Source organism: Numenius arquata, chromosome 6 (assembly GCF_964106895.1).
Source record: "Numenius arquata chromosome 6, bNumArq3.hap1.1, whole genome shotgun sequence".
In the NCBI taxonomy this organism is placed as follows: Eukaryota; Metazoa; Chordata; class Aves; order Charadriiformes; family Scolopacidae; genus Numenius; species Numenius arquata.
In genome coordinates, this window is record NC_133581.1 from 14,724,083 (window position 1) to 14,739,985 (window position 15,903).

Consider the following 15,903-nt stretch of genomic DNA (forward strand, 5'->3'; position numbering starts at 1 on the left):
AACATTTTATAAGTTTCTGATGAAACTAATGCTAGGACTTAGGACCCCAAAAGATAATAGTAAAGTGCTATCTTGCAAGCCATGTACAATCATGTTACATCACTCTCTTTTCTAACATGGCAACTATAAAATTACCATGCGCTGTCTTGACAGTACCATAGTGTTAAAGTCCCCGTGCTCCTGGTGCTGGGCACTGAGGAGAAAAGCAAAGAGCTCCCACAGATCCATTTTTACTGCTCTGCATAACTGGTTTTCACATGTGTCTTTCAAAACTATTTAGGAGCACTGAAGGCAATCCCAGCATAGTTAATTGTGTAAAACATTTCGCAGTTGAATAGCGCTATGTAAATGCCAAGTATTATTTTTTGTGTTCAGTAATAATTGTTATCCCTTACGTCGCTAATCAGTAGAGTGTAATCACTGATAGGAGGATTAGGGCAATACAGGGGACTTTCTGAAAGGAAAGTCCCAGGCCAAGCTTGCTGTTTGCATTTTGTCTCCTAAAGAGAGCTCTCAAACCTCTCACATTAGAGGGTTACCACGTTGCCATTACAGGACAATGTCTCAGCACTGACTTTTCTAATGGGTCCTGTAGACATCAGTCATTGGCTGAACTATGGGCTATATATGTACATGCATGGAAAACAGCAGCCTCAGAAGAAAGCATGACATATGAAAAATATGACAGCAGCAGAAATCATGATGAGTCGTCCTCCCTTGTCCTCTCTGCATTCACACTCCTTTCTTTCCAGAAGTATTTTTCAGAGCTTGAGCAGAAAGATGGCACCGTGGTTAAAGTAGTAGGCTCAGACATGAGGGATCTAAGCTCTGGCAAAGTTCTTCCATTTCTCCTACGAATAGCCTAGATAGAGACAATCCCCACCCTGAGTTCACTAAGTACGACTGTGTATGGCAACTTTTGCTCAAAGAAGGGGGAAGTTTTTCCAGAAACTGGCATTTCAGAGGGGAGTTTTGACTGGGAGCATGGAGACCCAGTGCACACACAGTCTGTGTGGTGATTACTGTATTTCTTCTTCAAGTGTGAAAGGCCTGAGCACCTTTTTCAGGGGGCTTTCTTCTCTGAAGCCTTTGTGCCTTGGGAAATGTTTTTCCTCTTTTTAACAGAAGCATACAATTCCTAAGTAACTGCGAACAACGGAAAAACAGAGTCCATCAGGCCCATCTTTAAGGAGGAAGTTGTAGTTTTGGTCCATAACCGATCTGTTCAGATTACTGCTAAAGGAGTTGGGTTGAGCTGCGTACATGCAACACATGTTAGAGGAAAAGCACTAGACCCATTTTGCAGTCGTATTAAGCCTCTGGGTCAGGGAGCTGTTTCAAATTAGAACATTTTATTGATTTCTTTTTAATACCTTCAGCTAACCAAACTCACAGCCCTTCTCAATAGTGTTTCAAACCTTAAGGGGATCAGAAACACAATCAGGTGACTTTTGCGTGTCGTGACTGAAGACTATGAAAGCGTACAAAGTAATTTTAAACATGACTGAAATCCTAATAGTTTAGGATGTAAGTTACCCTGAATTGCATTATACTCCTTACCAGCCAGGACTGGATAAAGTTACAGGTAGAAATCATTAGGAAATGAGAAATAGGCATTAATTTTTAAAATGTTGCTTCATCCCCAACATCTTTGTGATCAATATTTGAACGCTTCTGCTTTTAACTAACCAGGCAGTAATTCGAGAGGCATGCAGAAAGCGCATTAGCTTCACTAAAGTGAGCAAATTCAGCCCACTTTTACTGCTGTGTAAGGTCTTTCATGTCTATTTAGACCACTGTAACTGAGAACAAAATTTGACCTCTCTCTCTCTGTCATTGATTCTGTTAGATCAAACCATACTTCAGGATTACTGCTGAAGTAATCCAAACCACCCATTAAACATGATTTTAAAATAAAATTTTCTTATTCACCACGTTTTACAGTGATGGAGGAAAAAGGCATATAAAACACAACCATACCCTGTCCCTAGTTCTCTGTCACATTCACAAAATTGGAAAACCAGGAATTCCTAAAACCTGTCTGCAACAAGGATTGGGTGTCTGTTTATTTTCATGAACCCTATTCCAGCCTGACTGATTTGGCAGGAATTTGGCAAAGAAAATAAGGCCTACTTAGCCTTCAACACCTCCTGTCTGTAAAATACATACAAGAATCCAGCTCCTTACATTTCTGTTGTACTAAGATAGAAACTTTGTGTTTAACATGAATTACCAGCCCTAGATACTCCATGCTGGAGCAGCAATTACCTGATAACACAAAAGCAAAGCTATCTGCAAGCAGCGTTGCATTCCATAAATAGAGCACAGAGCCCTCGGTGCTGCTCGGCTGGAAACGTGCTCGGCAGCAGCACAACCTTTGACTGCATCGTTGTGTTGAGCGGCCCCTGTGTGTCCTGAGCTCTTGGGGACTGACGAGCCGCTTCAGAACCCCACGGGTAATCAGTAGGGGAGTGATTTATGTCGCTTTAACAAGGGAGGGAAAAAATGTGTTTTGACATCTCCAGAGACAGAGCCTCCCACGTGAAACATGTGAAGCAAACAGCAGCGTATCGTCAGTATTCCTGGAAATGTTTTGCAGCAGGAGCTTAGATCCTCAGAGGCATTTGACAAGCTTTTGCTTGTTTGAGCAACTCTGCCTAACACTACACAAGTGTCCCCAGAACTATTACCCGACTGTCACCTTATGCCATAAGTACCCGCATTTGTTCATGTGGGCAGGCACAATTACATCTAACCACGCTGCTCCTTCACAGCTGCAAGCTGTGATCAAGTGACTTGAGGTGTCCAAGTCAAGGTGTCTTAAAGTTACTGCAACTCAAGACAGTAGCTGACATTTTCTACAGATTACCCCCTTTTAAAATGTGTTAGTCTGGGTACGTCAAAATGAGCACTATTAGTTTGTAATTGTTTCTAAAAAACATAACTGCATTGTTCCCTGTTGAAACTAGGAATAGAACTAATCAATTAGGCAACCTTGTCTAATTTTATCACTCAACTAGTGAAGGGAGCAACGCAGGACTGTAAATTGACCATAAAATGAATGTGGCTGTAGCAAGAATCACATCTGCAATTGCTTCATGACAGTCAGGCAGTTTAACTTTCTGGTATTGGCAGAACATCAGCCTTTGTGGAAAAATATCAAGTCTACAACAAACTGCTGGTGACAGAAATTATCCTTCATGTGACCTGAACTTTCTCTATCCTCCAAGCGCAGGACTGTTTCCAACTATCCTTGCTCAGAAACCTTATAAATTCTAAAAACAGAGCATTGCTCTCAAATCTAAGAGGACTCTTAAAAAATCCTCTTATGCTCTTTGTCCTCAATATTCCCCTTTCTTCTAATAGTCCTTCATCTCCCTCAACAATTTGGCTACCTACCGGTCAGCTTCATGCACACAGGATAAATCAGTTGCTTGTCACATGATCCAAAATCACTCCCGTACTCTCTCTTCTGTACTTGGGCCTCCATAATGAGGTCTCTGAATTTACTGAGCTCTCAGCTTATGTGTCTTTTAGACTTCTAGCTGGACCCCTTCGCTGAATCTGTACTGGTGACCCATTCAATCCCACTGTTTGTTTCCTCATTCTTGCCTCTGACCTACTGCCGTGGGTCGGTGCCTCTCCTCCCTAGAGATGCCATTTCCCTCACTTGGTCTTCACTGAACACTGTTTGCTCACCTGCTTGTGTGCTTTCTGGTCTCGGTGGTGGTAGTTCTCTTCTTTAGGATTGTGCATCATCCGCTGCTTAATTCCATTGCTCGTCCTTCCTTTGTCTTCCAAAGACATGACATCTCTTCCAGTTACAGTTCCAGACATAATTTCTTCCAGTCCCAATGCTCATACTACTTCATTCTTTTTCACCCTTGACCTTTTCTTAGGCCTTTCTCCCATTGCTGGGACTGCCTTGTCTGCCAGCAGTGACAGGCAAGCATCAATATTGAATCCTCTGCTCTTGTACAATACAGAGAGGACCTGTGTGGGCAGGCAAATGTGTGTCCGACTGCAGCTGGGCTTTGCAACTGCATCCCCTCCTATTTCCACCTTCTGGCTTACCAGGGAGTTTTACTCTTTGGAGTCCCAACCCTAGATCATGCCTAGCCACCTTCTGCTTCACAGGCTCCATAGGAACAGCTGTCCTCAACACTGTTAGTGAGCCCTTAACTGCAAAACCTGTACTTCATCTTTGTCTCCTTAGTCTGTCAGACTTTGACACCCTCAGCCATGCAGTATTATGGGGAGAAGGGGCCTAGTCCTGATTTATGCAAACTCGTGTCACTTGTGTTTGGCTAGAACATCACTCAAACGTCTCAGCCCTTCCTGTTGCACTCTCTGCATCACAGATGAGCCACGTTTTCAAGGCTTGCTATTTACAAGCTGTCACTTCTCACTGTCTATCAAAGAACTGCCTCCTGACTCTAATGATGACAGCCTGCAAGACCTTCTTGTTAGATTTCCAGATAAACCAGCTTTCCTCAAATGCTTGCCATGTGTTCCATGCTGCTCCTATCCGCTTTTGGGACCTGTTATGCACGGAGCTCCCGTCTTGTGTGCAGGAACATAGAGGAAAAAAAGAAAGTCACAAACTTTTTTTACTTTCAAGTTAGTTTGTAGAAAATGAACCCCATAAACTCACCAACCAAACAGTTGCAAGCTAAGGATTGATTCCTGCCACGGACCAGATCAGAATTCTGAGCAGAATCATGGGGGGGATAGATGTTAGTCTGGGAAAGATTTCTGACTTTTGCTTGGCAGAAGAAAAACAGTGTTATGAGCACTGAAATGTCTCTGTCGAGGACTACTTTCTTGCGAGTGCTTGAAGCAACATATGATGTGTGAGGCACAGTGTTACACCTCTGCCCTCTATTGGTCTTGAATGGCAGAGCTTGTGAGTGCAACAAGACCTGAACACTCAGCCCTCTGAGTCCACAGACCCTACAACTATTAGATATATATATAGGGAAAGCTCTCCCGCAGGCCAGTATAAATATCAGGATCTGAGGTCCTTGGTCCTGGTGATGCAAACAAATATCTGCGTGATTATGAGTCTATCAGACATAAAAGGAATGGTCTCTGTAGAAATGCAAAAAATACTGCACAGGCTTATATAAAACCACATTTAAAAAATAAGAACTTGGCAAGTCGATTCAGGGCTAAGTAGGTGGCTGGCATAGCCTTCAACAAGTGTGAAGTGCTGCCAATAGCAGAGAGCAGTTCTGCAGCCCAGTGTCGTCTTGTTTTACTCATTAGTGGTAGTGTTCTAAATACTGACAAATTCATACTTTTGAGTTAGCACAGGAGTGACAGATGGTGTATACATCTATATGGTAATGAGTCTTAGCTTATTTTGTATCAAAGGAAGATACTAGTTCCCAGAGGGGGAAGATGGTCGCAGAGCCATTCCCTGTACCGTTACATACATTTCCTGTACCTTTCATCCCGTTACCAAAGTCGAACAAACTTTCTGATTTAGCACTAACAGAGTCGCTGTGCACTGTGTCGTCGTATGCAGACACTTAAAGCACCACTATTTAGCAGCATCAGATGATGACATTAAGGAACTGCACCAAAGAGAGAAGAGGAGGAAATACATCTTTTACTGACTGACAAAGACTTTCAGAGGTGATCAGTAATTAACAGCTTAGGGAGAAATTTGCCTCGTTAACTTCAATCATGATTTCAGTAGTGTGCTATAGAGATCCCAGTATCTTTGTCTCCTGGGTGCTGTATCTGTATCTTAAATAATTTTTTCCTGACAACAAGCTGCAAACGATTGTTATAATCCTGCTCAGTCACATCGACTCTTAACCTCAGTACTTGACTGCGGTTGTCCTGTTTCAGCTCCGCAGCCTCCTGCCACTGCAAATAGGTGCCTTTGCATCTTGTATCAACATTAGCTACACACAAGACTATGTATTTAAACATAGAAAAGAGTGAGAGAAAGGGTCTGTTTGGGTAAAGCTGAGGAAATACTGTATTTCTTTAAAATGTCAAGCCTCTGCTGGTGTAATCGAAATGCACTGAAAGTCCAACTCCAGGGGGGAGCAGTCAGAATGAGCAGAAGGCAGTGACAGATCATACTTAAGAGTATCTTCTCGCTGCTGCTTTTTCCAGTTCAGATGCTGTGGAGTCTCCAACTACACTGACTGGTTTGAAGTCTACAACACAACCCGGGTGCCGGACTCCTGCTGCTTAGAATTCAGTGAGAACTGTGGACTCCATTCCCCAGGGACCTGGTGGAAAGCGGTGAGTAGCTTTCCAGCAGCAGCTCAGCAGCTGCCTTCCAACCCAGGTGAAGGGCAGAGAGCTGGTCATTTTCGGGGCTATGCAGAAGGGATGTTGTACCCTTACTCATCTTTCTTTAACCAGGTGGTTTCAGAAGCCTTGTGTTGAGCTGTGGCTTTTGACCTCCAATGAAACTGCCAATTTAATTATTTTTATGAGCTGAAGGCTTTCCTTTCAGTAGGCCCAAGCTGCTGTTTCACATTGCAGACAAGCACCTTCCAACACTTATCTGGAGCACAGTCTAGCTAGATCTAGCTAGAAAATGACAGGATTGTCCTTTTTAATGTCCCACCTACTGGAATCGTGTAGAGATAAAGGCAAATGCCTCGTCCACACACATAGCACGAGCCCTGGAGCAGCAGCCGTAGGTTATCGTGGCCCAGGCAGTCGTGAGGTAAGGGGACTGCATGAGCCCGGAGTGCTCTGCTCCTGCCAGGAACCCTACTTCAGGGGCTTCCACTGCCCAGTAGGAGAGTGGGAACTGTTCCACCAAATTGCCAGCAGCATTTTTTTTTTTTTGCAATGAGTTTCTGCACTTGCCTTTAATCAAATTCAAAACCCCATGGGATAATTCCCCTACAGTGTCCTCAGCAAGGTCTTTCTAGAGCAGATAATTGGAGCCTAAATTCTTCTCTGAAATTAGCTCAGCAATTCTTTGTGCCAATTACAGGTAGTGCAATTACTCAGGAGGGGTTTGGAGTAAGGCCAGCTGATGAAATGGAATTATAAAGTAGTTTTGCTGGTTCTAATGGGTTTTTGAAGACAATGAGTAAAGCTCTCTTGGCCACTTTGTAGTGAGATTCCATATGCGTGGATTGGCACTGGCAGAGGCTGAGTTCCAGCCAGACATGGATCCCTTCTACCTCTCAAGTAGCTCCAACTCAAATTTTGAATTTAAGGACTTAAAAGTTGTTCTATTTTATTTGGAGTACCAAGAAGATCAGTGCAGGTTAACACCATGTCTTCTGGTAGGCGTTAGTAGGTTTTCCTTTATACACATTGTGAAAGTCACTGAAGGCTGAATGATTCTTGGCCATGTACATTTACAAGACAGAGGGCAAAATTTTTGCACAAGGTTGTCTTACAGACATTAGTTATTATTTACACGTTATTTAAGGAAAATAGGGCCAATTCTGCCCTCCCCAAAACTGGGCCAGGAACATGAGCATACAGCTACTGCAGAATTTCAAGCAGGAAGAAAATAATGGAGGAGCACCCATACTGCAATTTGAAATGATGGACAATGGTGTGAAATGGGCCCATGTGGAGCAGGAGTGGCTGCTGAACAGCTCTCACTGGAACGTCTGGGTTTGATATATATTATAAATATTTGCTTTCCTGAAATATGGAGAAAATGAGAGGCTCATTCTGAAGTTCTGACTGCTTCTACTTGGTTTTTAGAGGCCAAAGTTTAATTATTTTTAGTTACTGGTCCAATTTATTTGGAGTAGTCCTCGTGCAGCATTTTGGAGGTGCACTTTTTTGTGTCATTACAATTAATATTCCCCGTTCAAGCTTCAACCTAGAAATATACTGCAGTTGCGCCAATGCTGAAATGATAATCCAGGCTACTGAGAAATTTAGGCTGATCTATCTCTCTTCTATCTGTAAATTCTCAGGGGAGTAGAGCTGTTTGTTGATTGCTAATACAATATTCTGGGGTTTTTTTTTTCAGCCTTGCTATGACACAGTGAAAGTATGGCTCCAGGAGAACTTACTAGCAGTGGGAATCTTTGGATTGTGCACAGCTATGGTGCAGGTACAGTTTAATATCAATTTTCAAATCCTAATTAACCATAACTAAATAAGTGACCATCAATCCAGGTACACTCTGTCCAAGCCTGTTTTAATAATTCCAAATTTGCATCATGTTAGAGTAAAACTCTGCAAGATTTAAGTTTTTTATGTTTTCATTTAGTTAAAATACTATGTACAAGGTACAGAACTAGGAATATTACACACATTTTCTGTTTTATGATGCACTGCAAAGAGCAGGCACTTTACCAAATGGTTTATCTAAGGCTTAGACTAGACTCAGTGGTTGTCCCTGCCATCCAGAGACAGAAGCCTACTGAGGGGAGGGTGAATTGCCTTTTAGGGTACCTGCATTTGTCCAGGAATTCTCCACACAGGACTGTCCGCCTTGGCTAAATACCTAACTTCAACATAGCCTAATGGTAGCTTAAGTCTTCAACCCCACCCTCAGTCCTAGGGTAAGTGGCAAGTTGGGATGTTGTTACCATTACTCAACCTTGCCGATAAACCCATGCTCCTTTTCTGTTAATTGCAGGGAAATGAGGTAGGTAAGACTGGCATAGACTTGCCTATCAGATTTTAACCTGCAATTATTTCCGGCATAACTTTGGTCGGAGAAGAATCAGTTGTCAGTGTAGTACTTTGTCTCTTACTCTTATGGACCTGTGTCTTTAATCCAGCTTGTCGTGGCTGTGGCCATAGTGTAGCCCCAATGGCACAAACCTTAGCCTGAGGACACACGGGTGAAAGCTGTGCTGCAGCTCAGGCTGTTTCAGCTTTATGGCAGCCCTCTATTTATGGCAGCCCTCTATTTATGGCCCATTCCTCAATGCAGTGAAGATGGAGCTTTAGTTTCCAGCTCCACCTCTCTCACACTCAACGTATAAGCAGAAAGGATGTCATTGCTAAGCTAATTAATACCATGTTACTTCAGATTAACCCATGTATTTTTTAAAATTTTGCATAGTCTACCCCTAGCATCAGCAAGAGAGAGCCTGGGATCAGAATTCCACTCCTATCCCCACTAATGTTAGATCAGGCAGAAGGGCACGTATCTTACTCTCTCTTGTGTGTCACATGTTGGCTGCAGCCTATTAATGCAAATGCCTGACTCCTCCTAGCCCCAAATGTAGAAGAGTTTTGGGTTTTGTTTTCCAGTATAGTAAGCAGATATGCTTTAGAAAATAGATAAGCACAAGAAGATCATACAGCAGAGGGACAATGTAAGACTGTTGATAATATGTTGCCAAGTTTTAAAAAAAAAAACTTTTAAGCATCTATTCAGCATTTAGGGAGCCCTTAAAAGGTACATTAAAAACCCAGCAGCCCATGTCAGGTACTTCTCACAGGCCTTGGTTATATTTAGCGTATTTAAGAGAATACACTTTCTGACAGAAAGAAATTACTACTTTGCATGGGAGAAAACACTTCCTTTCAGACACTTGAAAAATGCTAATTGATATTCCTAGTACATGCTGTGAAATACAGAGAAAACACCTCAGAACACAAAAGATTTTTAGTCTGTCTTCCAGTTGCGCTATGTGATTGAATCTAAAAGTTGATGACAAAAGTTTTGATGTGCTGTCACCTAAAATGAATTGGATTCCCTCTATTGTTGTTGTTACAATGTTGTTCTGGCCCTAAGCATGTGATGGCCTTTGCTTTCATGTTAAAGATCTTATAGAGTGAGTCATACAGTGACACAACTTGAAGGATGTACAGCACAGGTGGCAAAAGAATCTTCTTCAGTCGTGGATGCTCAAAATTATAAAAGAAGTTCAGGTTTTATTATGCAGCTGTCCCTGAAGGTGTTCCTTTGATAAGAAGTAGAAGGCAGTGTTCATGGGATAGTTCCAAAAGGCACGTGCTTACTATGAAACAGCACACTAAAGCCTAACAATCTTGTTTCATTGTCAAAAAACAGGCACTGAAGACAATAACAGCTTTATAACCATTTTTTTTCATTAAAGTAGTACGCGTGTTATTCACATACTCTTTCAAAATACTCATTAACAGGAACTACTATACTTATGTAAAGAGTAAATTTGAAATGGTCAAATTAAGTGCTTAAAATATAATTTATACAAAAAATTTCTACCTGGCAAACCTTTATTTCAGTGACAATTTTTACAGTGGTGTTGCAAATGAATAGCAACAACCATTTAGTACATTCACGTAAGTACTTCAGCTGGAAGGAAAACACCAGTGTTCCCATTCCTTTTTCTGATGAAGTAATCTACCAGAGGCGGCACAGCAGGTCAATAGTTGGGCTGGGAGAAGAACCACCACCTCCCTGCTGCTTCTCTTGAATAGGCTGAGTAGAAAGACACATACATTGTCGATGAGGCATTGATGGTGATGATTAATGCATGGACAGTCTCCAGTGATTTCCCCCACTGGGACGTGTGCACACAGATGCTTGGAAAAGTAAAGTACAGTAAAGTAAACCACAGCATCCTTTGGGTCAGGGATGAACCTCATTGTCTTTCAAAGCAATAGCTTTGAGATAACCACACAGCCCCACAGCTGTGGGTTGCTACTATAAAATACATTCAAGCAAAAGACATCCAAATATTTCTTTTCAATATACCTCTTCTCAGTATCTGATGGCTGCTTTTCATGGAGAAATCAACTCTCCAGTGCTCTCATTGTTCATTCTGTAAAACAGCAATACAGATAAGGACAAAAAGCAAACAGAAACTAAGAACAGAACAAGGACATGAGCTGGCAGGAAGACACATGATGTGTCTTCCTGTGTGTGAACAAAACCAGTGTAAGCATGCTTTTCTCTCTTTTTTTGTTCCAATAAATGGGGGGGGAGGGGGCTTACTTACTGAAAAACAATTGTTTGTTGTATGTTTTTTTTCTCAGATTCTTGGACTCACCTTTGCAATGACCATGTATTGTCAGGTAGTCAAGGCAGACACCTACTGTGCATAGATACCATTCCCGATCTTTCTGCTCCTCCTCCAAAGGACACAGGAGAAATCTCCTTCATGTTCATTCATCTGACCTTTTTTTCTCCCCCCCCTCTTTGTACTATGAACTGTGTATAATGTTATCTTTCTGAAGATTTTGTGAGTCACCCCACTTTACTGAAGGAGGAAGAAAATAAAAAGTCAGTACTCGAACTGGCACAGGTAAGAAGCAGCCTTGTCTTTAAACAGAAGAAAACCTCCAAAGAGCAATGGTTCCTTTTCCATGGTCCGTGGCAAGGCAAAGGAAGCTGCATTTGAGGGGCTGATCTGCAAATGGATGTTAGGAAAAGATTGCACTGAAGCAACCTCTGCGACACCTGCCAGGTTGCCTTCCCGCATTTCACAGCCTGGAAGAGAGGGCATAGAAAATGAAAAAATGAGTATTCTTCAGCATGGAAAGAAGGTACAGAGTAGCTAGCACTGAATGCAATTGTAAATTTTTTACAGTTTGCACACAGTTAAAATGTCAAGATTAAGCAGCCCTGCCTCCAAGTGTCTCAAGATGATTTTGTAGCCAGGAGAGGATCATCTTCAGAAATATGTTACTTTAAAGGAATATTAAAGGAGTCTTACATGCTGCAAAGTCAGGCTTTTAATCAGAAGCTGTACAGTGAGATCCGGCTGTTAAGGGAAAACAACATTGGACATTGTCTCACTTATTAATTGCCAGTGGCATATAGATGGTTGACTGTATATGTAATATATATTACATTCATATACACATGCTGTTCCAAAAGGTGAAAATACCCAGCATCTAACCTCAGAAAGAGGGAACCTTACTATCCCATTTTACATTCCAACTGAAATAACTGAGTATTATTTCTTGTAGGAGGCACTATCACTGATACCTTTGGGAAACAAGTAATTACTTTCAGCTGTATGTTCATTTCAGTAAACAACTTGTGAGTGGGCTCTCTCTGTCATTCTACTACGGTTTTATTTCTTATCATCCCTGTTTAAAGTTAGTCTGCCAAAAAATACCACTCACTTCCATGCTTGAGGATCCCTACAAAGCTGTCGGCTGTTCCTTCCCTGAATGTCACCGTTTCATTAATTTACTTTGGGATATCATCATCTGCAGGTATGATAGAGTTTGCCTTGCTGAGGAAAAATCTTTTGCACATTGCTCATTTTTTTCTGAAAGTTATTGAGAGTTCAGATGTTTTTATGCCTAGGTTTTTTTGGTGGTTTGTTTTTTTTCAGCTGCATGTTTACAACAGCCAAGACACATCAGTCTTTGTTAGAACTGGAGTCACCTCTCAGTTCTGTTTTTCAGCCCCATCTCCTTCTGCCTGGCTGTGGGCTAGAATATGCCCCACACTTTTCTGGAATTTGCAGAAATCAAAATCATAACTTTCCATAGCCAGAAAACAGTTACCAGTTGTCTGATTTCCCCACCCTGCATTGGTAACTTCAGTAATTTATGTAGTACCCTTCTGTGCACAACTTCTAGCATTGAGGTTAAGATCAGATGTTCCTGTTCAAACGAACGATTCCCCATCAGCAAGCAGCCCCAGATAATGCACATGTGACAGGGAGAAGCTGAAGCACAGCAGGGAAGGGACACAGCAGGGAACAGGCAAACAGCAATGCTGCTGGCCTGCTCCCTACAGCCAGCCTTTAAGGACCTCTCAGCCACTGACAATAGGCCAGAGATGACCATGGTGCCCTGTTTTCCCAGAAAGCTCAATGCAGCCATTCCTACTGTGACAGACAAGAAGCATGCATCAAGTTCAGGCAAAAAAGTTACCCTGTACCTTTAGTACGTACAACAGCAGGTCTCAGCTATGAATGACATTTTGCTTACTTTGATTTAAAGGCAATTGGCAGCAGTAAAGCTGGACTTGCTGACCGACAGCTTATTGAACAAGCTCCTTAACACCTGTAAGTAACCCTTTTCTGGACCTGCACCATTGACAAATACTGCTCTCACTGCTTAGGTTTTGGATCTTTTTTTCTCTTTGCTGATTTTCTGCAGTCCTCTCATTCTCAGGCCCAAACTTGCAGGGAAGTGCCTAGGATGCTCTAGTGTATGAAAGAGCAAGTATCTTCCAAAATCTTACCCTCTATAAAAGTACATCTGTAAAGGATGTAGCATGGAGCACTTAGCTGTGCAGGCCAAGCTGAAAGTAACATATCCCTTGTGTGCATTTTATGTGGCTTCCCAACCAGTCACTATCACAGCAACCTCACCACCACTAAAGGATTTTACCACCATGCTAACAAGCCTTGACAAACGTTACCAGATCTCGGCCCAAGACAGAGGTTAAACCAAGTGAGCAGCCCACACACAGGCACCCTGTATCTCAAGCAAGAGACTTGCTCTTGGTGTTACAAGCACCACAGTCTCAACAGTCTCTGCTTCCTGAGCACAGGCTGACCTGTCAACAGTCCTGCTCTTGAAAGGTGGTCTAAGTTCCTTATACTCTGTTCCTTTCTTACCTGCATAGAGATGTGATTCCAGGTTAGATGTACCATTAGTTGTTGCCATGGTTTACAGTTTGTAACACACAGGTGCTCCTGCTGACAGCTCAGAGTTTCCACCACTGAAAAGCAGCATAAGTGATGAATATATTAATAAAACATTGATTTTTTAAGAAAGATAAAAGGTAGACAAGTCTATTTGTAGTGTTCCCTGCCATTAAAAATTAACACGGATACAGCAGGCTGATGATGGCTGTTGATAAGAGCAAACTGTTGTGCAACAGAGCTCCCAGAGAGGGCAACTTTCATCAATTTGCCTGATGGTGTAGGGAAGAGAGATCACAAACCCTTGTCCTGTGAGTCTCCCAATAATATGTGCTGAGCGCTCAGAGAAGACTGCTAGACTTCAGCTAAGCCTACAGAAGACACAAAATCAGAAACAGAGACTGAAGACAAGTCACACTGTGGTTTCCTCTAATCATTTTCCACAATTTAGGTGTCTTTACAAGATAAACTGCTTCAGTTTTCAAAAACACATATGTACAGGGAGTATAAGAAATACTCAGGTTGTAAATCCCAGTTACTGCAACAGAAACATACGGCACTAATGGCTGAAAAGAAAGAAATAAAAAAAAAAAAAAAAAAAAGAAGAAAAAACCCGCAGAACAGACCACACATTGCTGCTAGTAATTCTTTTTTTTAAACACTACTCTTACGCTGCCAACTGCTACTCCAACTTGTTTATAATTTGAACTGGACTATTTTCTATATTTGATGTTATTAACTCTCTTCACCCAGGCCAAACAGATGTTACAGTGCTTAAAGCATTACCAGCACAATCCAGTTTCAAACCTCTGAACATACTGCATATAATAAGCCTCAGACTTAGCATATTTTCTTTTTAAAAAGCACACTGCATATTTTCTTTGCTGATGAGGTCAGAATATTTTAAAAACCAATATTATTATCCATAAAAGTTCATGCTGAACTGGTTGATTATAAATACCTTGTAGTACATAACACCCATTTAAAAGGCTGCAGAGCAACACAGAAGTCATTCCAATTGCTTCCCATTAGTGTTTTGTCACGTTTAGTAAAGTCTTTTGTATTATTTTCACTTCTTATCTTTAAACATGAAGGAGGACTCGATACGTTTAAATTAAAGACAGAACCAAAGGCAACAAAGACATTGAAAGATTTATACTCATTGCTCTTTCTGCTTAATAAAAAGATGTGAAGGCACAGGGCACACGGCTGGACCTACTGATTACAGCAACATCAGGATTTAGCTTTTAGATTCAGTCCAATATAATTCTGGCTTTTCATCTTCACAATTTATATATAGACGTATATATATATTTAATAGGATATGGTTTATTTTCCTGTACAGTAACTGTCAGTAGCAGCCAAATCTTATTGCTTGTACAGTAGATTTATTTAGCTCCACATCTTACAGTGCACAATCACTGAAATTCACTCCAGTTTGTTCTATGAATACTTCTTTGTTTCTCCCCCACAAATAACATGAACTTATAAAGGTTTATTCTGTCATTTAATAATTGCCATTTGAATGCAGCACTGTATGATTTATAATATGGAGAGGAAGGAACTGCACAGAAGCTGTAAAAAAACTTTATCTTGCATCAGCAATATGGCTGCTATACGAATCCACCCAACCCCCTCACTTCTCACAAACTAATGAAGAACTGGTGACATCTTTCAGTGCATAGTGGTTTCCAGCTGCCTCTTCCCCCACTCATAGATAGACCCAGAGGTTGTTAGCAAGGAGAAAGCTAAAGCCATTCACTTACCTCTTAGCTCCATTGTTGTGCTATAAACATGGCACCAAAGGTAAGCAACAAAAACCAGCAGTTGATTGTGCCATTTATTTTAAAACCAGACTCCATTAACTTTGTCTGCAAGGATTCTTCCTGAGTGTGAATGATCTTCATAGATACCGAGTTAGACAATTCACAGTAAGAAAACAAGTCAGGACTCGCCACAGGAAATTTTGTTTGGATTCCATTGTGAATTCTCCCAGATTTTCACTGGTATCTTACCACAGTGGGCAGGTCTCCTCAGTTCTTTGGATTTTGTCGCTGCAACTACAGTGATACATTTTTGTGCATTCATATAAAGAACAAAATTTTAAAGATACATTTTATTTTTTAAAAGTTATTAAATATTCTTTAAAGTTTACAACAGAATGTCTTTTGTATTCTTTATAATCAACTACACTACAAGCTATACAGTGAGTATATACATACCCAAAGATGTCTGTGCAAGTGCACACACAACAGTGTACACAATAAATAGAAAAACCCAAAAAACAAACAAACAAACAAAAAAACCCACGGCCTACTTTTTTGTCATTTCTCATTATCTATCTTTGATTTGACCTATCCTTCCTTACAGATTTTTTTAATTATTAAGTGGCTTACCC

General features: G+C 41.3%; 1 protein-coding gene across 2 annotated transcripts in view; it reads left to right on the forward strand.

Annotated features, from left to right (window-relative positions):
• The window catches only part of TSPAN4 (tetraspanin 4), a 394,074-nt gene extending 378,420 nt beyond the window's left edge, over nt 1-15,654 (forward strand). For both annotated transcript variants that reach the window (XM_074148890.1, XM_074148891.1), the window contains 3 exons: nt 6,133-6,264; nt 7,979-8,062; nt 10,930-15,654. In XM_074148890.1, coding sequence (XP_074004991.1) covers nt 6,133-6,264; nt 7,979-8,062; nt 10,930-10,998 — 285 coding nt within the window. In that variant the 3' untranslated portion in view covers nt 10,999-15,654. The remainder of the gene's footprint in view (nt 1-6,132; nt 6,265-7,978; nt 8,063-10,929) is intronic.
• The last annotated feature ends 249 nt before the right edge of the window (nt 15,655-15,903 follow it).